The 22787-nt window shown below is 45.5% G+C and overlaps 2 protein-coding genes across 3 annotated transcripts; one reads left to right on the top strand and one right to left on the bottom strand.

Annotated features, from left to right (window-relative positions):
* Nucleotides 1–60: 60 nt before the first annotated feature.
* On the top strand, nt 61–3852 carry arl1 (ADP-ribosylation factor-like 1). The gene is made up of 6 exons (XM_037459908.2): nt 61–186; nt 818–955; nt 1471–1552; nt 1736–1847; nt 2224–2402; nt 2987–3852. Exons 1-6 carry the CDS (start codon nt 183–185, stop codon nt 3015–3017), a joined length of 546 nt encoding a protein of 181 aa, XP_037315805.1. The 5' UTR covers nt 61–182; the 3' UTR covers nt 3018–3852.
* utp20 (UTP20 small subunit processome component) lies at nt 3567–22184 on the bottom strand. Of its 2 annotated transcripts, none has more exons than XM_037459889.2 (61): nt 21984–22184; nt 21645–21725; nt 21487–21553; nt 21247–21379; nt 20973–21161; nt 20763–20844; nt 20518–20655; nt 20196–20351; nt 19952–20104; nt 19701–19835; nt 19487–19564; nt 19203–19381; nt 18902–19069; nt 18620–18708; nt 18143–18248; nt 17844–17994; nt 17660–17722; nt 17407–17574; nt 17202–17278; nt 16852–16931; nt 16432–16690; nt 16120–16305; nt 15801–15891; nt 15583–15668; nt 14923–15048; nt 14086–14252; nt 13360–13568; nt 12999–13142; nt 12845–12924; nt 12492–12727; nt 12233–12377; nt 12027–12114; nt 11526–11669; nt 11381–11434; nt 11152–11304; nt 10901–11056; nt 10612–10752; nt 10384–10521; nt 10150–10289; nt 9981–10063; nt 9538–9866; nt 9306–9445; nt 9026–9182; nt 8834–8932; nt 8519–8686; nt 8262–8428; nt 8008–8155; nt 7792–7908; nt 7525–7695; nt 7291–7422; nt 7080–7190; nt 6836–6985; nt 6553–6735; nt 6288–6419; nt 6070–6202; nt 5811–5992; nt 5640–5711; nt 5275–5541; nt 4846–4972; nt 4612–4757; nt 3567–4531 (listed from the first exon to the last, which is right to left on the bottom strand). In XM_037459889.2, exons 1-61 carry the CDS (start codon nt 22032–22034, stop codon nt 4376–4378), a joined length of 8457 nt encoding a protein of 2818 aa, XP_037315786.2. In that variant the 5' UTR covers nt 22035–22184; the 3' UTR covers nt 3567–4375. The 2 variants fall into 2 exon arrangements, with proteins under 2 accessions (XP_037315786.2, XP_037315787.2); XM_037459890.2 differs by having other exon boundaries at nt 18902–19066.
* Between the last annotated feature and the right edge of the window lie 603 nt (nt 22185–22787).

The following is a 22787-nucleotide window of genomic DNA, read 5'->3' as shown; positions in this document are numbered from 1 at the left end:
AGCTGCTTTTGGTCCATTGTACAGTTAGTTATCCATTATTAAATGTGTTGAATGTTGCGAAACAAAAACAAAGTCGAGGTGAGAGTTGGTGACATAGCCCAGCGACACGTCTACCACACGGAAGAAGGTGCCCATCGGACCTGCCACGGAAGTGCTGACTGAGGAGCCGTTGTCTTATCAAAATGGGTAAGTATTTAACTATTGGTCAACAAAATATATATTTTGACTGCCTATAATCTTGATCAATATGAACAACTAACTTCGATACCGCTCTAGCTCTTCGTTTTATGTGCCTGCTTCATTTAACCCACTGTGCGACTGTTGCCTGCTAGCTAGCTAGCTAACGTTAGCTAACGTTAGCGTTATTTACAGAGAACACCGTGTGTTTACGGTTCTGGCGTTTTAGTGTGGACAGCTCCTTAACGTTTTGTCTCAAAGCTATTCTGACTACCGGTATTATATCTGCAAGGACATACGAGATAAGCAGGTCCACTTGCAGTCTTCAGTTAACGTTAATTGAGGTCAATTAAATTCTGCCATAACGTCAATTGCCTTACTGAAGCTAAGCTAATCCGAGCTAACTTGCTTAACCACCTCAGTAAAATTTTATTTGAGTTCATGCAGAGTCAAAAAGTTGAAAATGCAGAATAGAGCCCCAAGTGATGCATTAACCTGACAAATCCAAAGTATTCTGTATTTAGCATGAAGCAAGCATTGTTAACTGTTGTGTCCGTACGTTCTATTTATTTTTATCCATGCACCAATTGAAAGGCACTTTTCTCAACACTAATATCTTCTTCTTTTGACATTTGTGTAGGTGGTTTCTTCTCTAATCTCTTCTCTGGCCTGTTCGGCACAAGGGAGATGAGGATCCTGATCCTTGGTTTGGACGGTGCAGGAAAAACGACCATTCTGTACCGGTTGCAGGTTGGAGAAGTGGTTACCACAATTCCCAGTATGTATTTCTTTACTTTCATACTTTACTCTTTGTTCTCCTTAGACAACATCCTTCGATTCATATCTGCTTAACAAGAGAAACTCTTAGATGTACGACTAACAAAAAGGCGATAGATTATGAGGAACAACTGTCTCCATGGCCAAGGCTTGGCTAACACGGTCAACTGGTTTGGCCAACATTCTTGTCTTTGACACGTGTTGAATGGAAAGGGAAAATTTTATGATTTGCTCATCAGTTTGTGGTTTTAAAAATGTACATAGAAGTACACACATCTAATTGCTACTGTAAAGCAAGGTTATTTTGCTTTTACAGGTTAAATAAATTTATTCGCTGTATATACCAATTCTCTCTCTCAATTGTATCTCTACAAAAACAGTTTATTTTGTTATGGCCATCACATTACTGTTTATTTTAGTGTACATCATAATCACATTACTATAGATAACATGGTGGTGGTGAACAGAGAATATTCTCTGTTCTGATGGTATCCATTTGGATGTTTCTCCGCACAGCAATCGGGTTCAATGTCGAGACAGTCACATACAAAAACCTGAAGTTCCAGGTGTGGGATCTGGGAGGACAGACGAGCATCAGGTAGGTTGTGGCGGATTGTTTCTGCTGTTGAGCGCCCGGGGGGTGACATTTTCTTAACGTTTTCACCTCACTTTTTTATTTTGTCTTTATTCTTCTATTCCTGTTCACTTGCTCTTTGATGGACTTCTCCATCCTCCTCTCGCTCTCTTACGACACCTTCCTCTTCCTCGCTTTCCTTCCCAGGCCATACTGGCGTTGTTATTACTCAAACACAGATGCAGTTATCTACGTTGTTGACAGCAGCGACCGCGACAGGATGGGCATCTCCAAGTCTGAGTTGGTTGCCATGTTGGAGGTAAGTGGCTTCTAATCTGGAACCTGAACATATTGAACAGTTCCAGATGTGCACTTCTCCAACTTTCACCACCAGTGTTGTTAGATGTTTTCAGATATTTTACACTTGTAAGACCTGAAATATCTTGAGTTTTTAATGTGGCAATCCAATGCCACAGAATTGATGACATTAAAATATTTCTTATCAACCTTATCGTAGGTTTTAAAATAGTCAAAGAATATAATTACATTTTTCTTAGGTTGCTCTAGTCAAGTATGCTTACAAATGTTGCTGCTTTAAGATAAAATGTAAAATCCATAAGCCAACATCTGAGACACTTTGTTTTTAAGGTGTTCTCTCCCTCTTTACATCGTCGGTTACCTTGTGTTTTAACCAGGAGGAGGAGCTGAAGAAAGCCATCCTGTTGGTATTTGCGAATAAACAGGATATGGACCAGGCAATGACGCCCGCTGAGGTGGCCAACTCTTTGGGGCTTCCCGCCCTCAAAGACAGAAAATGGCAGATCTTCAAGACCTCGGCCACAAAGGGCACGGGCCTCGATGAGGCAATGGAATGGTAGGTTTTACCATAAAGGAGCAAATCAGGGTTGTTTTCACACAAAACCACATTTTTACTTAATAAAAGCTCACGGTCAACCATGTAAACTCTGGTGTGAGCTCAATCTAGACTCAGTCTGGTAACGGCTTCAGTTCCCCAGGCAGCGTAACTCGTAAAGAAAGAGTTCTCTTCAACTGATTGTTTTTTTTTTTGTGGGGCCTTTAAGTTTCTTCTCAAATTCTGGCGTTTTTAATCCATAGCTTTCCTCCAATGTGGCATCTCCTGTCCCTTTTACTTAATACGGATAAGTACCATATACAACCCTACTTCAAATGATCTGAACAATCCCTATATTGGCATAGTAAATAACCTTTTTATATGGTCTTGAACAGGATATGCTCAGCCTTGACTAACCGCTACACTCCTTTTGGAAGTGGTTCCTTTTCTTAAACAGTCCTGCATACCAGTCATTTTAAAGAAGTCAATGTTGAGAGCTCAGCAATAAGTTCCACGACATGATGCATGGTTGTCAATATTGGTTCATATAGCGTGCAGGGTTATCTTTATGCTTTGGCTGATTTGTTTGCTCTCTTCCCTCATAGGTTGGTGGAGACGTTGAAGAGTCGGCAGTAAAGACTTCCACCCTTTCTGTAAATACTCGTGACCTCTGACCTTTCATCCCACTTTCCACTGGAATCCCCAATTGCACTCCTCCCCTCCGCCTTGGCCGAGCCCTCCCAATTACTAACGCCTTTCAAGTGTGGGACCTCCAAGTGACGGCTGCAGTAACGTCTGGACTGGGCACACGCTCCCAATGCTGATGGGACGAGTGGGGGTTTAAAAGAGCTGGACAAGTTTGAATCCACAATTTTCCTTTTGTAAATGCAAAGAAAATCCCCAACACACAAGTTGTCATGGCTTACGGGGAAGCTCCTTTAAAGCCCGTCTACACTAGTGGTTGAAACCGTGCATCAGCCAACTCCACCAACTCCCATAACGCAGCCAGAAGATGACGAGCACCCATGTGTGTGCAGTGCCGTAATGATCCACCGACATCAGTCCAGCTACTCAAGATGAAGACGCATCATCACTGGGGAGAGACTGCTTGATTGCCAACTAAATACAAAATGTCTGGGCTTGTAGAAAATGTTCCAAATACTGCAAATTTGACTGCCATCTCAGGGGGGAAAAAAAAGGAAGTAATGGTCACCCAACCAAGCGTTACTGCAGCCTGGGCAGGTTTTGTACTATATTGTTAGGCAGATACAATGTCATGGTTGGTTTATTTTGTGTTCTTTTAAAAAAAAAAAGTTAAAGCCCTTTTGCATTGGAATTTTTGAATGCATTTTTCGCATATTAGTACTAGTTACTGAACACTAACATTATGCTCAAAGTTTTACGGTTGCATATTTATATCTGCTTGTACAGTGAAAATGATTCTCAGTAAAGAGTGCTGTCCGTGATTGTACCATTCTGTGTTGGAGTTTACATGTCAACCACTATTTATCGATAAGAATTTTTCAGTACTGAGATTTCTTCACAGAAAATGTGTCAATGGGTATGAAGTATACTTTAAGCTTTTATGAAGGCAACATCTGGACTGAGCACACATGAATAAGAATTCAGCGTGGACAATGTTTTACTGGGCTGTATGTACTAAACAGCCAGGCAGATTCACTGTTATGCATTTTAGTCATAGGTTGCTTAATGTTCAATCTGCTTGGAGGCAGTAAGTGTGTTAAGGCCAGTTTGATCTCCAAAACAAGGATAACCAGCCAAGATGTCCCCATCCGTTTAATTATAAAAATGTCCATTTAAATGCACAGGATAAGAATCTGAGAGCAAGTGTACACTTTGTTCACAGCAAAGTAAAACATTTCATGTTCAGAACATCTTATGGAAGCTCATGAAGTGAAGCATGGACAAGTCCCTGTCCTGCATCCAGTGGGTGGCTTTTAGCACCACCTAGTGTCCTTAATGAAAACAGCAGCTCACTGCACCATGGCCAGGTCTCTGAGCATGTGAGTCCGTTTCCTCTTGGCTTTATACCCGGGCCGGAGGAACTCAATCTTCCGCTTCTTGGCTTCTATTTTGTTCTTGTGCTTCTTGAGTTTCTTCTTGGCAGCCATTTCTGGGTTCGCCACCGCCTGGGAAAACGAGAAATAAATGAGTTGGAAGGAAGTTGGGCCTCCGGTGTTACCGCGGGTGTTTTCGGTGGGCATCTTACCTGCATTGCTCTGTGCCGTTTACGTGCCACTCTCCTCTGTGAAAACTCCTTTTGGACAGCGGAGAAGGCCAGAGAGAATCTCTCCAGCCCCACATGTTTCTTCAGCAGCTCTACCAGCTCCTGGGCCAGGTTCTTCAGGGTGGGATCTGGACAGAGTGAGTGAAATCAAGTCGGAGGTTACACAGATATCCCCAGGAAAACAGAGCCTTTTAGACTTTGGTCAGGAGCAGGTACCTTGGTCTGCATAGGTGCTGTCCAGCTCTCGGTAGAGAGGAGTGATGAGAGTGGTCAGATAGGGGCCGAGTCGATCCTTGCCCAGGTCTATGGCCATTGCCCCAATGAACTTGAACACGCATGTTCTCTGTGGCAGGAAAAAAAAACATTTTTACAGTTTTGTTTATGTTGTCACACAAATAGTAACTGGACTCATGGGAATTATCAGATTGGACTGAAGTAGTAAGACACTAAGTGTACCTATCTTTAGGTTATCCAATGCTTCATCAAAACATCTTTATTTCAGTGACATGGAAATTGTTTCCCTTAAATGTACCTTCAAGGAGTATTTCAGTGTCTTTGGCTTCTCTGTTACTAAGTTAGTTAATTAATTAAGGGGAGAGGAAGAAAAGAGACATGAGAGCAAAATGAGAAGCACCCGATGTGTACCTTCAGGGGAACTTTGGGAGTGTCTGCCGCCTCTCTCTTGGCCATCAGCGACAGTTTCTTTATCAGCCACAACAGGGAAGGAGGCCGATCATCCTTGTCTGCTACATCCTCCTCCTCTTCTCCTCCTCCATTTGCTTCTTTTTCCCCCCCTTCTTTGTCTACTACGTCCTCCTCTTCTTCCCTTTTCTCTTCTTCCTCAGGAGTGACGTCAGACTCGGGAGAAAGAAGGTAGATGACCTTGCCGACGAACAGCAGGTTCTTGATCACCTGTGGGCGAAGCAAAAAACTGCCGTCAGTAAACTGTCACATGATTTAGATTTAATTTCTACAGTAGTCTCAGATGTGTTTTTGTGGAGTTTGGTCACCTGCTCCCCTGACGCCACGTCGAGGAACTTGGACTGTAGCTGATGGCAGAAAGATAACGCCAACTCCCTCATCTGTCACAAAGAAGGTAGAGAGAACATTTAAACATTATTTCAGATGAAGATAATGAAATGCAGAAGTCAGCTCACAGCCCGGAAAACAAAAGCAGTCACCTTCTTGTCCAGGCCGCTGGTGATAAACACCGTGGCTGGAGACTGAGCTGAAGCATCTCCTTCTCCTCTCCACACAGCAACCAGCTGCTCCGCCGGATGGGCTGCGAACAGCTGGCCAAAAAGCTGCGAGGCAGTCAGCCACACCCAGCAGTGAGGGTACCGCAGGTGGGCTTCAATGTGACCTGTAGGAGGAGACCACATCAACAACTTGTAGATGTTGTGTGTGTGTGTGTGTGTGTGTGTGTGCGCGCTCCTTTACCCCAGATCCTACAGAGTGTGTCGTGAGGCTTGCTGAGCTCCAGCAGGCCGCAGTGTTTGCTGAGTTTGGTGATGAGAGTCAGAAAGCTGAAGAGCAGCCGGTCTGCTCCTCTCTCATCCTCCTCCTCGTCGATCTGAAAGACACGGAGGGGTTAACACGCTTCCTCCTCCCCGGGATTCACACTCATGGACACCGACAGGGCCGAAGGGTCCACTCACGTCTTGGTATTCCTCCGGGTTTATCTCCTTCTCCAGCAGAGGCAGCAGGTCGTCGATGCGACGGGCGAACTTCTCCTCCTCCAGCTCCACGTACAGACCGCAGACCTGAGCCCCGAGGCGCCGCAGGTTGGCCTGGGAGGGGGGGGGTGGTTAGAGATTTAAATTATACCTTATTTAAAAACCATTTAAGATCAATAAACCAAATAAACATGAAGCTGATATTATGGAAATCCCTACAGGTATGTGTGCGCATGCGTGTTTGTACCTTTGGTGCATTCAGCCATGTGTTGACCAGGGAGAACAAGGTGTTCTGGTGATCCAGGTTCAGCTGGGCCAGGAGGGCCTTGATGGCCATGGCGGCCATTTTCTTACAGCGTGCAGAGTCATCGTTGAGCATCACCAGGGCCAGCGGGGCGAAGAACAAGCCGTTGTACTGCAACAGCAGGCGCTGAGTGGACAAGGATAAAGTTTGCAAATTCAAAAGTCTGCAAGGGTTTTTTGGGCGGTTCTTCTTGACCACACGGAGAATTGAAAGGGAATTTACACACCTGAGGGAACGTCTGGAAGATGTAGGCCAGCATCTCCAGCACAGACTCCCTGCCTGTGTCGTGCTCGTACTGCAGCTGGGCCACCACAAAGTCCAGGTGCCCTCTCAGCTTCCTCCCCAGAGGGTAGTCCAGTAGGTATTTTAAAAAGATCTACAAAACATGGCCACGAGAATATTTACACACACTTTAATTGGGTTTTCAGCGCAGAGAAGAAATGGGTTTTTTCCTTCATGTGTGCGAGTACCTGTCGACAGTGAACTCTGACCATAGCATTGCTGCTGGTTACAGAAAGCTTGGCCACCTTTTTCAACACCTCCTCCATCTCCGGAACTACGAGCTTCCTGGACAGAATGGCCTGGAGGGGACAGATACAGAAATAAATCTAAATATATCGCTCAGGCCACGGTGAATCCTGGAAGAATTTGGCATGAAGTGGCCAACATGTGAGCGGCTACCTTCAGCAGGCCGAAGGCCGTGGCTTGGCGAGACTGGTCGTAGATGTCTTCCTCAGCATATCCCAGCAGCACTTGTAGTTGTGTCTCTGAAATCTGGTTGTTTTTGACATTCTTCACCATTATGGTAATTGCCTGTAAGAAACATTAAGATCAACATTTAGGCAATTTCCCCCACAACTACTCACCTTTTATTTGGGGCGGTTCCACAACATAAACATGGCATTTTTTTTTAACCTTGAAGCAGTTCTGGACCAGTAGGAAGTTCTCCCCGCGGGCGGCTCCGGCCTTGGAGTAATCCTTCAGCAGGACGAAGAGCAGCTTGGTCAGCTGACTGGCGTTGTGCTCCACTGCCGGCAGGGGGAACTTCAACATACAAGTGAACGCCAGCAGAGCTTCTGTGATCACCTGGGAGGGAGGAGAGCCAGAGGGAGAGGTTGGAGGACCAGCCGATGCTCAATGGGGGGGGGGGGGGGGGGGGGTAGAGGCATAAGGCGCTTGTACCTTGACGTGCATGGACTCGAGGCAGTCGAGCAGCAGCAGCACGAAAGGATCCAGCATCTCCAGAGCCGAGGCGTCGGTAGACGTCACTTTGGATTTCTTCAGACTCAGGTGCAGCAGCTGGGAAACAGGCAGACACACAGATGATGATGATGATGATGAAGAAACACAGGTCGGTTACATGTCAAATTGTTGCTCTGGGAGTTATTTAATGCGCACCTTGAGGCCGGCGCCCACGAGGATGTGCATGTTGGTTCGGCTGCTGACCGGAGCTTTCCGACCTCCTCTCTTTGGAGTCGGAAGCAGGAGCAGGCAGCTGGGAGGGGGCAGCTTGGGGTCTGGGGGGGGCTTGGCTGAAGCTTTCTCTCTACAGAACCGCACATATTTACATTGTCACAAATCACAGGGGTGAAATAAGCATTAAAGCGATTTATTGATGTGACGTGTGTGTGTGTGTGTGTGTGTGTGTGTACCGATCTCTCTTGGTAAGTAGAGGCAGACTTTGGCTGACCAGGCCGTGGCACAGCAGTAAGATATCTTGAGAGGTCATGCCCTCATTGACGAGCAGACCCAGGACCAGTCGCCTCAGCACTGTACCCACCCTGTTGCACACCTTCAGACTAGAGGAGCTCTCCAGGAGCTGAAAGTCAAATTGTCGTTTTTTTAGAGACTGTCTGACACCATCATCTGAGTTTAAGAACATTTATTCGTACAATTAACCGAGTCTCACCTCCTTCAAGGGCAGTAACAACTTGGTGACACTCTCCTTGCTGCAAAAGCGTGCCAGCAGTTCGTAGGAGTCCATACTCTTGCTGTGCCGAGCCTCCATCAGCTTGGAGACGATCCCTTTCACCTCCTTCTCCTCGGCCACAGGCCCAAACAGCTCGTTGTTGAAGATCTGACCAACGAGGAAGAACAAAGAAAAGATTTACGTAAATGGTGACTAGGTCTGAAAAGACTAAATATTAAAAAGATATCTGATGAACTAAGCCATCTGATTTGAACAAAGGAAGTCTTTGTGGGTTAGTGGTGTGATCGCTCTTACGTCAATTAGCATGTTCATGCACGGGTCCAGGTCCCCACTCTTCAGGGTCGGACTGAGGACTGACAGCAGCTGGTGTACTGTGAATGTTAGCACGTGGACCTGCGCCGAGAGGGAACACGTAGAGAAGATTCATTAGGACTGTCAAACACTTTTGAAGTGCTTCAATGGTGGTGTCCGTGCGTGCGCTCCTACCTGGTAGCCTTTGACCAGGATCCCCTGCATCTCTTTGAGCAGGTACTGCAGGTACTTGTAGCCTAAAGTCTCAATGATCTTCACAAGAGTTCCCCTCGCCACGTCACGGACCTCCTGGAAACGGTTCCTCAGCACCACGCACACCTTCATCAGGATCCTGGACACCACATACACACACACACAAATATTATGAACAAATACAGTGAAAATGTTCTATCAAACAATATTTAAAAGTTCCATATAAATTATTGCCAAAAGGTTTCAAAGGCACAAAGCATACCCGGGAAGGTTGGCCTCCATGACACGCGGAGGTAGAGTCTGCATCAGTTTGACCATGGCGAAGGCTATCGGTATCCTCGCCGTCTCCTCATCCTTCACATCCTTCGACCTCACTGCCTTGTGCTCGTCGTCGCGCTTAATCTAAACAAAACACAAACACACTTCCGCTACTGTACAGGTGTTTAGAGCCTTCGGAGCGGGTGACACTGTGTTTGTGTGCGCGCGCGTCGTACCTTTGCGGTGAGACACTTTTGGAGGCGAGGCAGCACGGTGTTACTGACGGTCTGGTGGATGGTGCTGATGAGAGACTCCAGCTCCCCTGCGCTATGCGGCAGCCCGCTGGTCGCTACGAGGGTTGGAGGAGCTGCTGGCATCTTGGATTCAAAGGCGGCGCCTTTTTTAGAAGCAACGGGCTTTTCCCCACCGGTGGTGTCCGTTTCCATGGGGACATCGGCCGGAGCGGCGATACCGTCTACTTGCATCGCCTCCTCCTCTTCGTTGCTTAACTCAGATTCCTCAGCTGCAACTTGCTCCTCTTCCTCTGCGACAGCAACACTCCCAGCTTGATAGAAATGTAGTTTCATTTAGAATGTTTTGTTCAATAAGAGACATTATCAACTAACCTTTGTTGTTTGTTTTAAAGCAGTGAGAACTGTAGATGGGAATAGTCACTCACCCTCTCTGGCCTTGGCTGCTTCCATTTCTCTGCTGAGGGTCTGATGATCAAAATGGAAAGCCTCCAGGACGGTGACCAGCAAACTGGAGGTACGGAGGTACCCGTTAACGTTGAATGAAGGCCGTCATTGAAAAGCAATACAATGGTTTACAGTAAAAATGGATCCTACCTGGCAGCCAGTTTCTGCTCGGCCTGCCCTGTCTGCAGGACGTAGACGAAGTGTTTGAGGTAGTGAAGGTACTTGGACCAGGTCAGCCTGCGGCACACAGCGCCCACAATCTCCACAGACGCGGATATGATGCTGTCGTGCTGAAGCGTGTGAGGAGAGGAGTTAGACCCACTAACTAACCAACAACACATGCGCATTTCTTCTCTTCTCGCTGTAAACGTATGTCTGAGTCACCTTCAGCAACTTTTCATCTAGCAGGGCAGTCATGGCGTAGGGCATGATGTAATTCTGGAGAGAACGAGGCGTCATCACCACCTGGCCCTCGGTCAGCTGCTTGGCGAGCCTCCTCAGGGCTCGACCACGACGGTGGATCTGCACAGGAAGAGGACGGCACCCACTTCAGTCCGTGTGCAACAAAGACATGGGAGGACAGGAAGGGGGGGGGTTAGGGGAATCGCGTACCTGGATGTGCTTCATGTGCTCAAAGAAGTCAGACTCGGGGTCACTGTAGTTGGTGAGCTGTACCAGGTCTCTGAACTCTTTCTTAGAGGGGAAGGTCTTCACCAGGGAGGCCAGCACTGTTGTGTATTCATGCTGCACACTCTAGAAGAGAGAAGAGGGAGGGGGCAGAGAAGGAGAGCAAAGAGACCATATTTTTAAACTTGGTCCATACTGAGTTCAATACTTTGAGCATAGCTCTTTGTACAGCTGGTATTGAAGCAGAAATGGGAGGACGGGCGTGGGCTCCTACATCCGTCTTGCTCTGCAGGCCCCTGTGTACCGCGTCCAGGATGGTGTGCTGCACAATGTCGTTGTAGAGCTGTTCTCCAGCACCGACCGCCGCCAGCTGGGTGATCACTGCAGACAGACACATGGTGGCGTTGTCTCCCAGCGACATGTCGCCCAGCTGGAGGGAGAAAAGAGGGCAGATAAATCAAAGCTATTCAAGTAGTAAAGTCGTAGTGATTTGGACAGTTTTACGTGTACCATCTATCTGCGTACCTCAAATGTGTGGAAGCAGTTGTACATGATGGTGTAGATAAAGTCCAGGTCCAGAGTCGCCATTTCTTTGACCCGCCTGGTGGCGTCTTGGAAAGCCGCCAGACGCACGTCAAAGTAAATCTCATCCAAGTGTCGACTGTCGAATGCGTTGAGCTGAAAACGGCGATCTTGATCAATGATCAATGTCTTCATACTGGCTGCAATGTGTGGATGTAATTAATGATCTTACCTTTGTTGCTAATTCAGTGATGTAAGAGAGTGAGGGCTCCAGATCTGACAAAGTCTGAAAGCAGAGCAGCAACGGCAGATTGAAAAGGGGGGAGGGAGATTAAGAGGAACATGAACCTCTGAACAACATGAGTTCTCTGCTCTACCTGGAAGACATTGGTCAGGGCCTGCCTGGGAAGCTTGTTGTGAATGACGGAGAAGAGCTTGCAGAGCGGCCGCAGGAAAGCAGACGGCTTCACGCAGCGTTGCAGCAGGTTCTGCAGCGTGGCCAGAATGTCCATTTCTGTCTCCTGAAACAAACCCACAACACGCTCAGTAACATGCAGCATGAAGATGTGGACTCTAATACACAGGACTCCAACATCTATGTGTTCTGAGTTGAGCATCCCAGGACAATGACCCTGGTTCTCACAAGCCTAACTTCTATCAATGAATGGGTAGGAATAGTTGGAGACAGTACACGCAGACCTGGATGCTGCGTTCAAGGCAGAAAGCTCTCAATATTTTAAAGTAAAATAGATTACAATGGATGGATATATATATATACACACATACACACACACACACACACATACAATAAATAATCTAATTTAAGCTTTCCAGTTTTATTTTAAATGAATCAGATAGACATATGTGTTAAGTCTTACTTGAGGATTGTGGCCTTTGTGGAGGTAGGGCAGCAACAAGCGGATGAGCACTGTGCTCTGCTCCTTGTCGCTCACAAATCGACTGACCCTGATAGAAAAAAATATATATAACGAGTTTGATGAGACGACTGCATATAGAATATTCCTCAGATAAAATCATACATTTGTTCAAACAGATATATCACAACACCAAATAAAGCCCTTACTTGGAGAGGATGTTGAGCTCTTTGGCCACCTGTGCCTTGAACTTCTTCTTCTTGAGTCGACCTGTGTTGCGTACAACTCTGCTGAGGTAGTGCAGCAGGGTGGACACGTGAGGCAGCAACACTCTGGAGCCCTGAGTCAATAAGTCTGGAGGATATTCAAAAACATGCACAGTTAACTTTGCCCGGCAGTGACAATTAACAGCCCATTAGAAAAAGAAGATCTATGAGTATTATGGACAAAAAAAGGCAAACTGCTAACCTGCAGTGAGGAAAGAGCCCTCTTTGGGCTCTGGGAACACACAGCCGTTGACGCTGAGCTCTGCCTCAACGTCTGAAGCAACAAAGTCTTCAGTGGTTGCTAGAGACTCTGCAATATCCATCACCACCTTGATGGTCACTGGGGAAGCGTTCTTGGCGGAGAGGAGGGCGAAGACGTTAAGGAGGACATTACACTCCGGCTGGTTCGGCTTCTCCTTGGCCAAAAGGGGGAAGAACCTGAGAAGGACAAAATAATTATTTTTACTTGCTTAAATTAACTCTGGATGGGATCTGGTGTTACGTCATGAAGATGTTCTAGTCTATCGATGAGGGAGAAGAAAGAAAAATTCTCACCTGGCATTTTTGCACCACACATGGATGAGTTTCAGCAGAGGGGTGGGGGAGTAAGGGCTCTCAGTAGGGAGACGACACACCTGCACACAAGGGAAATGTTAACCACACAAAACAAAACAGACATAAAAACACTGCGCTTGTTTGCAACACGTACCTGAGGCCAGACCACGGCCTGAAAGACAGCATCCAGCTCGTCTGCACTGAAGCTGTAGGAGTCAAAGCCGTCAAAGAAGTCTTGGATCCTCAGGAGGCCGAGTTGTCTCAGGTGCTTCAGAGGATTGATGCAACCTGGACGCAGCTGAACAGAGGGGGAAGATCAAGACCAAGAAATTAGGTCTTCATCTTTTAGGCTTGTGTCTCTAAAGGTGGGGGATTTTGATGTATAGTGTTGTAGAGAATGTGTTCTCTCCAAGTCAGATTCAAGATACTCTCAAGTAGTCTTGGCAATTGATAATTTATAAGAAATACATCATGAATCGTAATGAATGAATTAATAACTCCCACAGCCGGATTACCTGGTCCCTGTGTTCTAGGGCCACGGACACAGAGGCGGTGACACACAGAAGGATCTGCAGCACCTTGGGTAGGTGGAGGTGGATGAGGTGGCCTAGTTTCTGGATCACCACGTGGATGATGTTCAGCAGGCTGTGCTGGCGGCCCAGAGGCAGGACAGCACCCACGTCCGTCTCGGACATCGCTTTCTCCACTGCTGCCAGGCAGGAGCCTGAGGACAAAAACATTTATGAAAAAACACTAAATATTAAATCATGAAGCAAAACCTCACTTTCTTTAATGATTAAATGCATTTACTTTGGCTAATTATCTTTTATCAGTTCATCTACACATTCAAACAGTTATTAAAAAAAAATGTTTTTCTTATATTTGGAAAAACTTTGAAATACACTCTTAAAGAGACACCAACATAAAACACTAAATAAAATTGTGTATGGATTAGGGTTGAAACTGAATTAGAAAAAGTATCTCACTTAAACAGTGGCTTCAGAAAGTTTTACAACCACTTCACTTCATGCACCTTAACTGGAGCAATCTAAACCTCCAAGCCCATAATAAAAAAAATGTAATTAGTAATTTGCCTTCAGACATCAGGGAAGATATCGAGTGTGCCCATTTGCAACTTCTGCAACTAAAATGCTGAACTGTGAATCATGGCTCTGCATATTCAAACAGAAGCAGACTGGTTTAAAAGACATCTTTCACTTTCCACCATAGGCGAGTCCTACCTTGACTGTGATGGTTTACTGGCTCAAGCAGCAAGTCGATGAATATTCCCAGCTCCTCCTGTTGGCAACCTGCCAGAAAACGCAGGATAATGGAGGACCGGGAGGTGGCACCTGACTTCCCCTGAAACTTACTGCCTGCTTTACTGCGCAGACGGCCGAACAGGATCCTGCGTAATAAACAACAAACAGGCTGGGTATTAAAACACATTGAATAAAAGTGTTGGATAATTCGAAACAGGCCTATGATACAATATTAACTGGGAAAATACAATGAAATAATGGCATACCATATTTTCTGTCGGTTATCTAATTAAAGGTTGTTAAATGACTAGAAAATGTTGGCAACAAAAAAAAAATCAGATATCATAAAAACCAACAAATAAAAGGAAACAGAACCCATAATCAGAAAAAAGAAAAATGAATAGTGGAAACTTTTGAGATGGTCTGGTTGGGGACAGAAAATCTGCTTTCTGCCGGATGAAAAGCAGCTTGATCACCTGTCTTTTTAACTAACATTTAATTCAAACGTGTGATTTTATAGCTCAATAAAAATCACTCCTAATATGAGCAGTAAGTAGTTCTTATTACGTTCAAGGATCAGTTTGCCATTTTGACAAATATACTTATTTACTGTCCGCCCACCGCTCTCCCTGTCTGTCAGTTAAAAATGAAGCGACAGGAGACGTTAGTATATTAGAGGTGCTGGATAGCAGACGTTACTGTTGGGGAAGCTTTGCGGTTTCTAGTTCTTATGTTAAGCTGCATATGAGATGTTATCAAATTATTTATCTAGGAAAGCTACCTAAAACAAAAACGTAGTCTGCCACACACGAGTACCTCATGAGCAAAAGGATGAGAGTAGCTCTGTGTGAAGCTTCAACCACTCCTGTCTCCTCAGTGATGTTGAAATGGATTATCTCCTCTTTGAAGTGTTTGTCGTCCAGTAGCCTCTCGAGATTCTCCCTGTAGGTACAAAGGGAAACAGAGGTAAGAACACATCACCCCTGCAGCCGGTTCAATGCCTTGAACTAGGATTTATTTAAAAGACAGATACTGGGATCAAATTAACTTAATACATTATAATGAAGCCTTATACTAATACAATGTGTATTACATAACCACATAATATGATGTTGACTGCAAACAGCATACATCTTTCCACAGGTGTAATCCTGTGTGACTCACACACAATCATCGGTAATGCTAAACTTCCTCAGAAACACACATCTGTCCGCAGGTAGGTCGGCTGCCTGGAGGTTCAGTTAAAGGAGGGTTTGATAACAGAAAAAGGACACGTTGTTAGGCCGAGCCAGCAGTGAGCTGAGAGTCAACATTCCTCCGCCTGTAACCACAGCGGGTGGAGGACCGGAGCTCTGATTCCTATCAAAGAGCCTCACAATGACCCCATTGAGGTACAGAAAGAAGAGGAGATTGTTGCTTCAAGAGTGGCATTGCTGAACATTTGCTGTTCATCTCTTAAGGCGGTAGTTCTCTTACTTGTATGGCACTATGCTGGGGTCTTTGTATGTGAGAACACATTCCAGTGCCACTTGCTGGATCTGATAGTTCTGATGGCAGAGCAACTGAACAAAGAGAAAAACACAACATGGGCACATATTCTTGAACCATAGGATATTTCAGCAGAAAATGTCAACGTGTCTCAAACATCACATTCATAGCAAAATGGGGGTACTTTAAAGGTGTGATAACGTTACCTGGTTATACAGCTCACTGAGGCTGCTCTCCATGTAGAGAGAGCGGGGGTCGGTGAATTTGGCGAATACCTTCAGATGGGAAATCAGCTCTCTGAAAGAAAATAAATATATAAATAAATAAAACACCAATGCAGGTTTACCAGTCATTAAATAAAGAAACAAGCCGTACATTTTGATGAGGCGCTTATAATAATAATAATAATATAATCCAAGTGAAAATAGAAAATCTGCCATTATGGTTTTTGTTAACTTTGTGCAATATTTACGGAGACTATCGCAAGGCAGGGAAACAACATTCAGGGGGACGGTGACGTCTTACTTGGCAGCAGCTCTCTTAGGAGGACCTCTTTTCTCTCGTCTGCCTCCCTCCTCTGGCTCCTGCACATCATCCCCTCCCTCCTCATCTTCACCCACAGTCATCCTGGACTCCTCTATGGAAGAGTCATTCACCTTCCTCAAATCCTGAGTGGGAGCCACGAGCAGATCGGCGTGGAAAAACTCGTTCCTGACAGCGAAACCAAAAAAAAAAAAAAGACATCAGGCCTGGATCCTTTGACTCACCGATGGCACAGATCGAACTTTAACTGAACAACGACTTCCAGAAGACCCCTTTAACACTGTGGACGCTAACCTGATGAACCTCAGCAGAAGGGGGCTCAGTTCCCGGCTGCGCGGTTCCACCCTGTCGGGAAACTGGGTCATGCAGCGCCACAGCAGGCTGCGGAAGTTGGGGAAGTCCGTCCTCTCGTTGGGGTTCGAGGTCAGATTCAGCTGCTCCAGGAACAGCACCCCCATGTCGCCGCTTTCAATGACATCACAACCCGGCTCGCCCTCGATACCCGTGGCCTCCTCATCTTCGTCCTCCTCGCAGCTCTGCTGCAATTCTTTTTCTGTGTCAGGCGAGAGTTCGATCCAGCTTTTATTTCTCACTTCCTTTGTATATTTCTACTTGCAGTTCAATAAAAAAAAAAACTCTGGGATCCCTGAATAAAACGACGTGGCAAGTTTACACTTCATAACGGTATGAAGAAGACTTAGGAGGCAGCCTTACCGGCTATCCCTGCCACCATTTCCAGATGTTCATGGAAGACCCTCCAGAAGTCCTTGTTGTCCATCCCTCTGGCATGGGTCCTGTGAGGAGGAATGAGACATTTATTTACGCAATAAATGAAGCAGATTATTTTCAACAGGCAATTGTTTTCTTCTTGTCTTTTTTTTTTACCAGTAAGGCCAATTAGAGTTTTAGTATTACTTAGTTAAAAAGAATTGTGTTCAAAGGGCAGTAAGATTCTAGGAATCTATAGCACTATTTACAACCCTTCTCCATCCATAAAAAGTCCATAACTGACTAAGTCATTATTTAAATTACACGTAGTATTATTTATTTAACATTATACTCACACAACAAGTTCAATGACTCCTTCCCACAGTGGCCGGAAGTTGACGAAAAGCATTGCGATGAGGTAACGCAGAGGCACCTGAAGGAAAAAGAGCATCTCATATATTTGCATTTAGAATTCCTGGCACAGGAATAAATGATTAATACGATCTTCCAACTAATTTTAAAAAAAAAAAGAAGAAGAAACAGGAGTGGGTCCCTCTGTACCTGCTGGAAGGTGCCGGGTGGCCCTTGGGGCAGGCTGCGCTGCACCAGGTCGTGTCTCAGCTTCCGGAGGTGAAGGAGCTTGTCTCTATAGTCCTGCACCGTAGCCGGCACCAGCTCGGCCTGCAGGCACAGTGCGAACACGGGCTGCACCTCCACACTCTCCTCCCCCTGCACAGAGACTCACACACGTAAGTACATGGGTCTTATCGGTAAATCTGATAGATGTGATGAGGACATCGACTGGAGGTCGTACCTCTGTCTGAGGAGGGAGCTCCGCCTCAAACTGGGAGAGAATTCTCAGAGTCAGCAAGCGGATCTGAAAGAACAGAATTCAGCCGTGACATTCAGGGTAAATATATTAAAAATAGTCATATTTGTCTTTGGAGATGGAGACACATGTGTTCTTCAAGTCCCTGCTGCTGTGACTGCAGACATACCTTGGAAATGTTGGAGGAGAGGTTGGCGTGGAGCATCTTGTAAAGCTCCAGCAGTGCATTGTGGGAAAGGTGCTCTGAAACACCGCTGAGTGACAGACGAGTGTAGTACAGGTCTCCTAGCACCAGGGCAGACAGGTCCGTGGGAAAGTTTCTGTAATCGCAGCAGTTACTTGTTAAAAAACCTTTCTTCTGCAGCTCTACTCACTCACACACTATTCCTTGTGTTTAGTGGCATTTCACATAATGCAGGGTGACAACAAGAGAAATCATTAACACACACACACACACACTGTACTTACCGTAGAATTGAGTTGATTTTGTCCACAGTGAACAGTGAGAGAAGCTGGGCAGAGCCATCCAGAGTGAGGAGGCAGCTCAGGGCCTGCCTGGCGACAAACAGACCAGCTGTGGCGACAGGACACAAGGGCTTTAAGTCAGTCTCGGTTTGGGGGAGTTGTGAGTGTGTGTTGAAACAAATCCTGTTTTCTGATTTGTATTTCTATTTATATAACTATGTTATTATATTCAAGGAGCGACGTGTTTGTGCACTTTCTGACGGGTTTTTTTGCACTGTGAATTAGTGTCACTTCTGTTTTAGAATAAAGCTTTTGAAATAAAGGTTTTTTTATCCGATTGATTGAAAAAATAATGGACCGATTAATCAATTATCAAAACAATCGTTTAGAGCGATTTAGAATGAGATATATTTTCTATATTGAAGCCTGTTGCATCATAACCGCACTCACAGACGAGAAAGAAAACAAGACGCGACAAACCTTTTCCCAGTCTCTCTGCGTCAATCTCACACAGGAGGTGGTTTAGGAAAGCAGTCACAGCTGGAACAACACTAGCTGGAGCAATGGGCCTGCAAAAAGCAAAACATAATATCAGAAAAAAAAAAAACATCTGTCAGAGAATTTTGCACTGCAAGAAAGTGGGTTTGGATACAACTGAGGATGTAGGTGTAACCATTAAACAGGTCATGGCACATGCTCTAATAATAGTTTATTTTACTCTCACTGTCAATATCAAAATCTCTGTATGTGTGTGTGTGTTACCTGAGGTGTGGGAGAAGCACCAGGGCAGCCCAAGGCAGTGACAGGTCAGTTATGGACTGCGTCTGCTCATCAGGAAATTGGATCAGTGACAGTACCAGCTCTGGCACCGGCAGCTGCTGGGATGTTGAACTGCTGGATTGATCGTCCTCTTTAGTGCAGAACACTCTGCTGGACAAGAAACGCATGTTCATGGGAAATATTCCAGTAACCAGAAGAGGATTTAGCTAGATTTAATCAGGCCGTAGTAACATTAACTTGAATAAATGCTTATAAATGTTTAATGCATAGTGTAGTGTCTCACCCCATGGTCTGTCCGGTGAAAAGCAGTGGGTAGGTTTCAAAGGCCATTGAGCCGTCTGTGGGGGGCGGGGCTTTGGCAAGGATGAGACTGACTAGTGTGTCTAGCCCACAGTTGCGAGAAAGGGAATCGCCATTACCAAACAACCCTGCTGAGAAACGCAACAGGCATGGCAGGAAGAGCTGGAGGAGAGGAAGGGCAAGAAACGTAGTGTCAAGGAGACATAGAGAGAAAAAGAGCCAAAAACAGAGGAAAATAGTGGATATATACCACGAGTGATGACTCACCTGTTCAAATTGTTTCATGGTGAACATCTCCTTGGTGAACTCCAGTATCAAATCTTGCCCCATTGTGCTGCCAAACACCTTGTGAAGAACAGAGTCGGAGAAGAACATTAGAACATACCAACTATTCTTTTCGTTGTTTATACATTTCCTACACGACAATCCGCACAACATACGATGGGTTCTCTTTGCCTGTTTAGCACAAACACACACACACCTTTTGAACAGTCTCCTGGGTGAGTGCTATCGGCAGGGTGACGTTCTCCCCGAGGAGTAGGGAGGAGGTGATCTGGAGGATCAGACGGGAACAAGACGCCGACAGAGACGGGCTCTGAATCAGCCTCAACACCGTCTGTGGGCAAGATGAACAAATTACAGCAAAAAGACTTTCCTTTCAGGGGAAGGACCATTCTTTTGAGGAGGTTTTTGTTTCAAACATAATCCCCCGAATGTGTGTTCTTGTGATACCTGGCAGACATCTGCTGACTTGGTGATCTTAGCTCCATTCTTGTGGGACACCAGCGTGTGGAGAATGAACAGCAGCCTCTCCAGCTGCTCTGTTGCCTGCTCCGCCTCTTCTCCTTTTTCCTCCACAACACCCAGAACCTCCACCACACTGACCTGTGCATATGGACACGGCTACATCAGACACAAAAGCAGCAGAGGGTGGAAAATGGACAAATCACAGCTGATGATCGGACATCTCGCCCACCTGTAAGGACTCCCAAAAAACAAGGAAGTGTTCTCTGTAGACGTAATTGGCCGCAGCCTGGGCCATTTGATCAAGAGCATCCCTGACGGTCTCCCACGGCAGAGATTCGCCAGCGCTGGTTAAGGGCCCGAGCTTACGCAAAGCTACAGGGAGAGCCTGGTGAGATAGATGGAGAGAATACTTTGTCAGTAAACAGCTTATTTCACTCCACAATTCAATGAAATATGGACATGGCACAATTTTACATTTCTCCGAAGCAAAAAGCACAGTCTAGCCACCCACCCACCCCATAGTTATTCACTCCATTGCAAATTAAACTCACATTTGTCGCACAGGAGTGGAACATATGTTGGACTCCTTTGCACATCTCAAAAAGCAGCTGGCCTGCTCCCTCCGCCTTGTCGGGGTGCTGCTGCAGGTCTGAGAACACGAGACTCAGCAGGGCATCTATATCTGGAACCTGTGTGATACCAGAGACATCATTGAAAGCAAAAGGTGGCAACTTGAGGCAAAAGAAAGGAATGTACAAGCTTGTGTTTGACATCTGCTCACACACAATTAACTCACCTTTCTCATCAAAAAAGAGAAGCTCTCTGCTGCAAACTTGCGGATGTGCTCTTTCTTGTGCTCCAACAATGTGCTGTATAAACTGGGAGATGAAAGGAGGTAAAAAATAAGTGGATGCTAAAATGTGGGGGACAAGATCCACCACGTTGGAAAAAAAAAAGATTCCCCCATAAAGCATCCACAGAATCTGAAACAACCAAATTTCCCCACCTGTAGATGTTGGTCATGTCCTTCACCATGAGCCTCCACAGGTACTTGTAGAGGTAGGAGAGACAGGTGAATGCCCACTCCAGGACCTCTGTCTCACTGGTTTCAAGGATTGAGGTGATCAGGAGGAAGAAGTCGGGGAAGTGGGGGTAGAAGTCAGTCTGCAGGTCTCTGGCCAGCTGCACCACAAGGCTGGAGGAGGAACGAAGGAGAGACACTGCTAGTACGCCACCTCAACACAATCTCCCTCCCATTGTTTGAACGCATGGCAACTTACTCCAAGAGCGGCTCGTAGGCCAAACTGTTTTTGACAGCCAGGTGCGTTTTTAGGCTCGCCACAATCGTCTTCTGATGGAAAACCAGCATGTTGAATGACTGGCTGTGGTTGGAAACCTCTTTCAAAAATGTAGCTGTGGAGGAAAGGCGTTCATTTTAAAAACACAATCACACAGCCACTCTGATCCAACATGGAGAAATACAGCCCATCATTAGTATCCGTTATATATTTCATACATACTGAAATGCTCGGTCAAGTTGAGGTCTCTCCATTTTGTCAGTCCTTCGGAGAAATAAGTTTCTACTTCCTGCATAAGGAATGAACAATGCATTAGCCATCATATACTAAAAGGATAATACGAATTATGTAGCCAGTGACTGTAGATTAACTGTACCAACCTCTGCATAAGATCCAGTCCTGTCAATACGATGGATGACATCAATTTTGACGTGGGAAAGTCTCTCAGCAAAAGTGAGAAACTGAAAGAAAACACATTAGGAAGGTTAAAAGTCTGCTCGTTCTTGGAGACAACCGTTCTTCAACATTTGACCAAAAGTTATACAAGCAGTTATTGAGTTAGGCTCTCCCATAATGTGCTATCAGAGTTACATCGACTATGAATATAACATAGTTAAAACTGTTACTGTTAAATACACAAATACAGTGGTTTGGTACATCTGCACTATACTCCCGCGACAGGCTGTTAGCATCGTGCTACATCTCGTTTCGGGACTCACCCTGTAGGTGTTCTCAGATTTGTGATACGAGGACTTGGATTTAATCTTCATCTTTGCCTTATCCCTTGATACGTGATTATTTGTATTCCAATGGTTGTCGTGAGATTTAAACGACTCATGAAAACTACAACGGGTTTCTTCTCGCGGCTACAACTGTTTACACACACGCCGACACCAGGGCGCCGCCATGATAAGCAATGCATTGTGGGACATTTGTTCTCCACGTGGTGGTTTGAGAAACCTAGACCGACAAGAGAGAAATCCTACCTTCTCTTCCGCCTTCGTTTAAGGCGTCGTGCATTCTGTCCCGTGGGTGGGTTTACGTTTAAAAACGTTAAGTAAAAGAACCTCGCGCCATTTAAGAGCACGGGCCTGAATGAGATAGTTTTGATTTTCAGTATTTCACTGTCTACGACTAACGTTGGATTGGACATTTATAAAGAAGTTAGTCGTGATCACCAGTAACGAGCTGAAGTATTCTGCCCAACGTCATTCAGTTGTCTTTCGTTTATAAAAACAACAAATGTCTTGCCATTAAGCAGCAGCAGTATATCACATATGATACCTCAGCCGCTTACATACACTAATGTACAATTAATCATTGTTTTCAAGTAATTCTATTGCAAGGATCTGTTTTTTTATCTTCCTACTTGAAATATTCTCCCACAAAAACTGTCACATTTAACTATGCCCCCCCAGAGCGGATGTGGCCGAAACCTGGATTTGGGATACTTCCATACCTTAATAAAGCCAAACACAAGTCAACAACTCAAATAGAAAACTGCCTTGTTTAAATACGATAAA

This window comes from Pungitius pungitius, chromosome 2 (genome assembly GCF_949316345.1).
Source record: "Pungitius pungitius chromosome 2, fPunPun2.1, whole genome shotgun sequence".
Classification (NCBI taxonomy): Eukaryota; Metazoa; Chordata; class Actinopteri; order Perciformes; family Gasterosteidae; genus Pungitius; species Pungitius pungitius.
Note: the sequence above shows the minus strand (reverse complement) of the source record. Positions and strands in the feature narration are given on the sequence as shown.

Excerpts from the sequence above, each read along its gene's own strand:
- utp20 (XM_037459889.2), bottom strand. The coding sequence starts at position 22,034 with ATGAAGATTAAATCCAAGTCCTCGTATCACAAATCTGAGAACACCTAC. Across the intron at positions 16,691-16,851 it reads AATGGTGGCAGGGATAGCCG|AAAAAGAATTGCAGCAGAGC; the intron begins GTAAGGCTGCCT and ends CGCCTGACACAG. Across the intron at positions 12,925-12,998 it reads AGGCCGTGGTCTGGCCTCAG|GTGTGTCGTCTCCCTACTGA; the intron begins GTACGTGTTGCA and ends CCTTGTGTGCAG.
- arl1 (XM_037459908.2), top strand. Across the intron at positions 956-1,470 it reads AGTGGTTACCACAATTCCCA|CAATCGGGTTCAATGTCGAG; the intron begins GTATGTATTTCT and ends TTCTCCGCACAG. Across the intron at positions 2,403-2,986 it reads CTCGATGAGGCAATGGAATG|GTTGGTGGAGACGTTGAAGA; the intron begins GTAGGTTTTACC and ends CTTCCCTCATAG.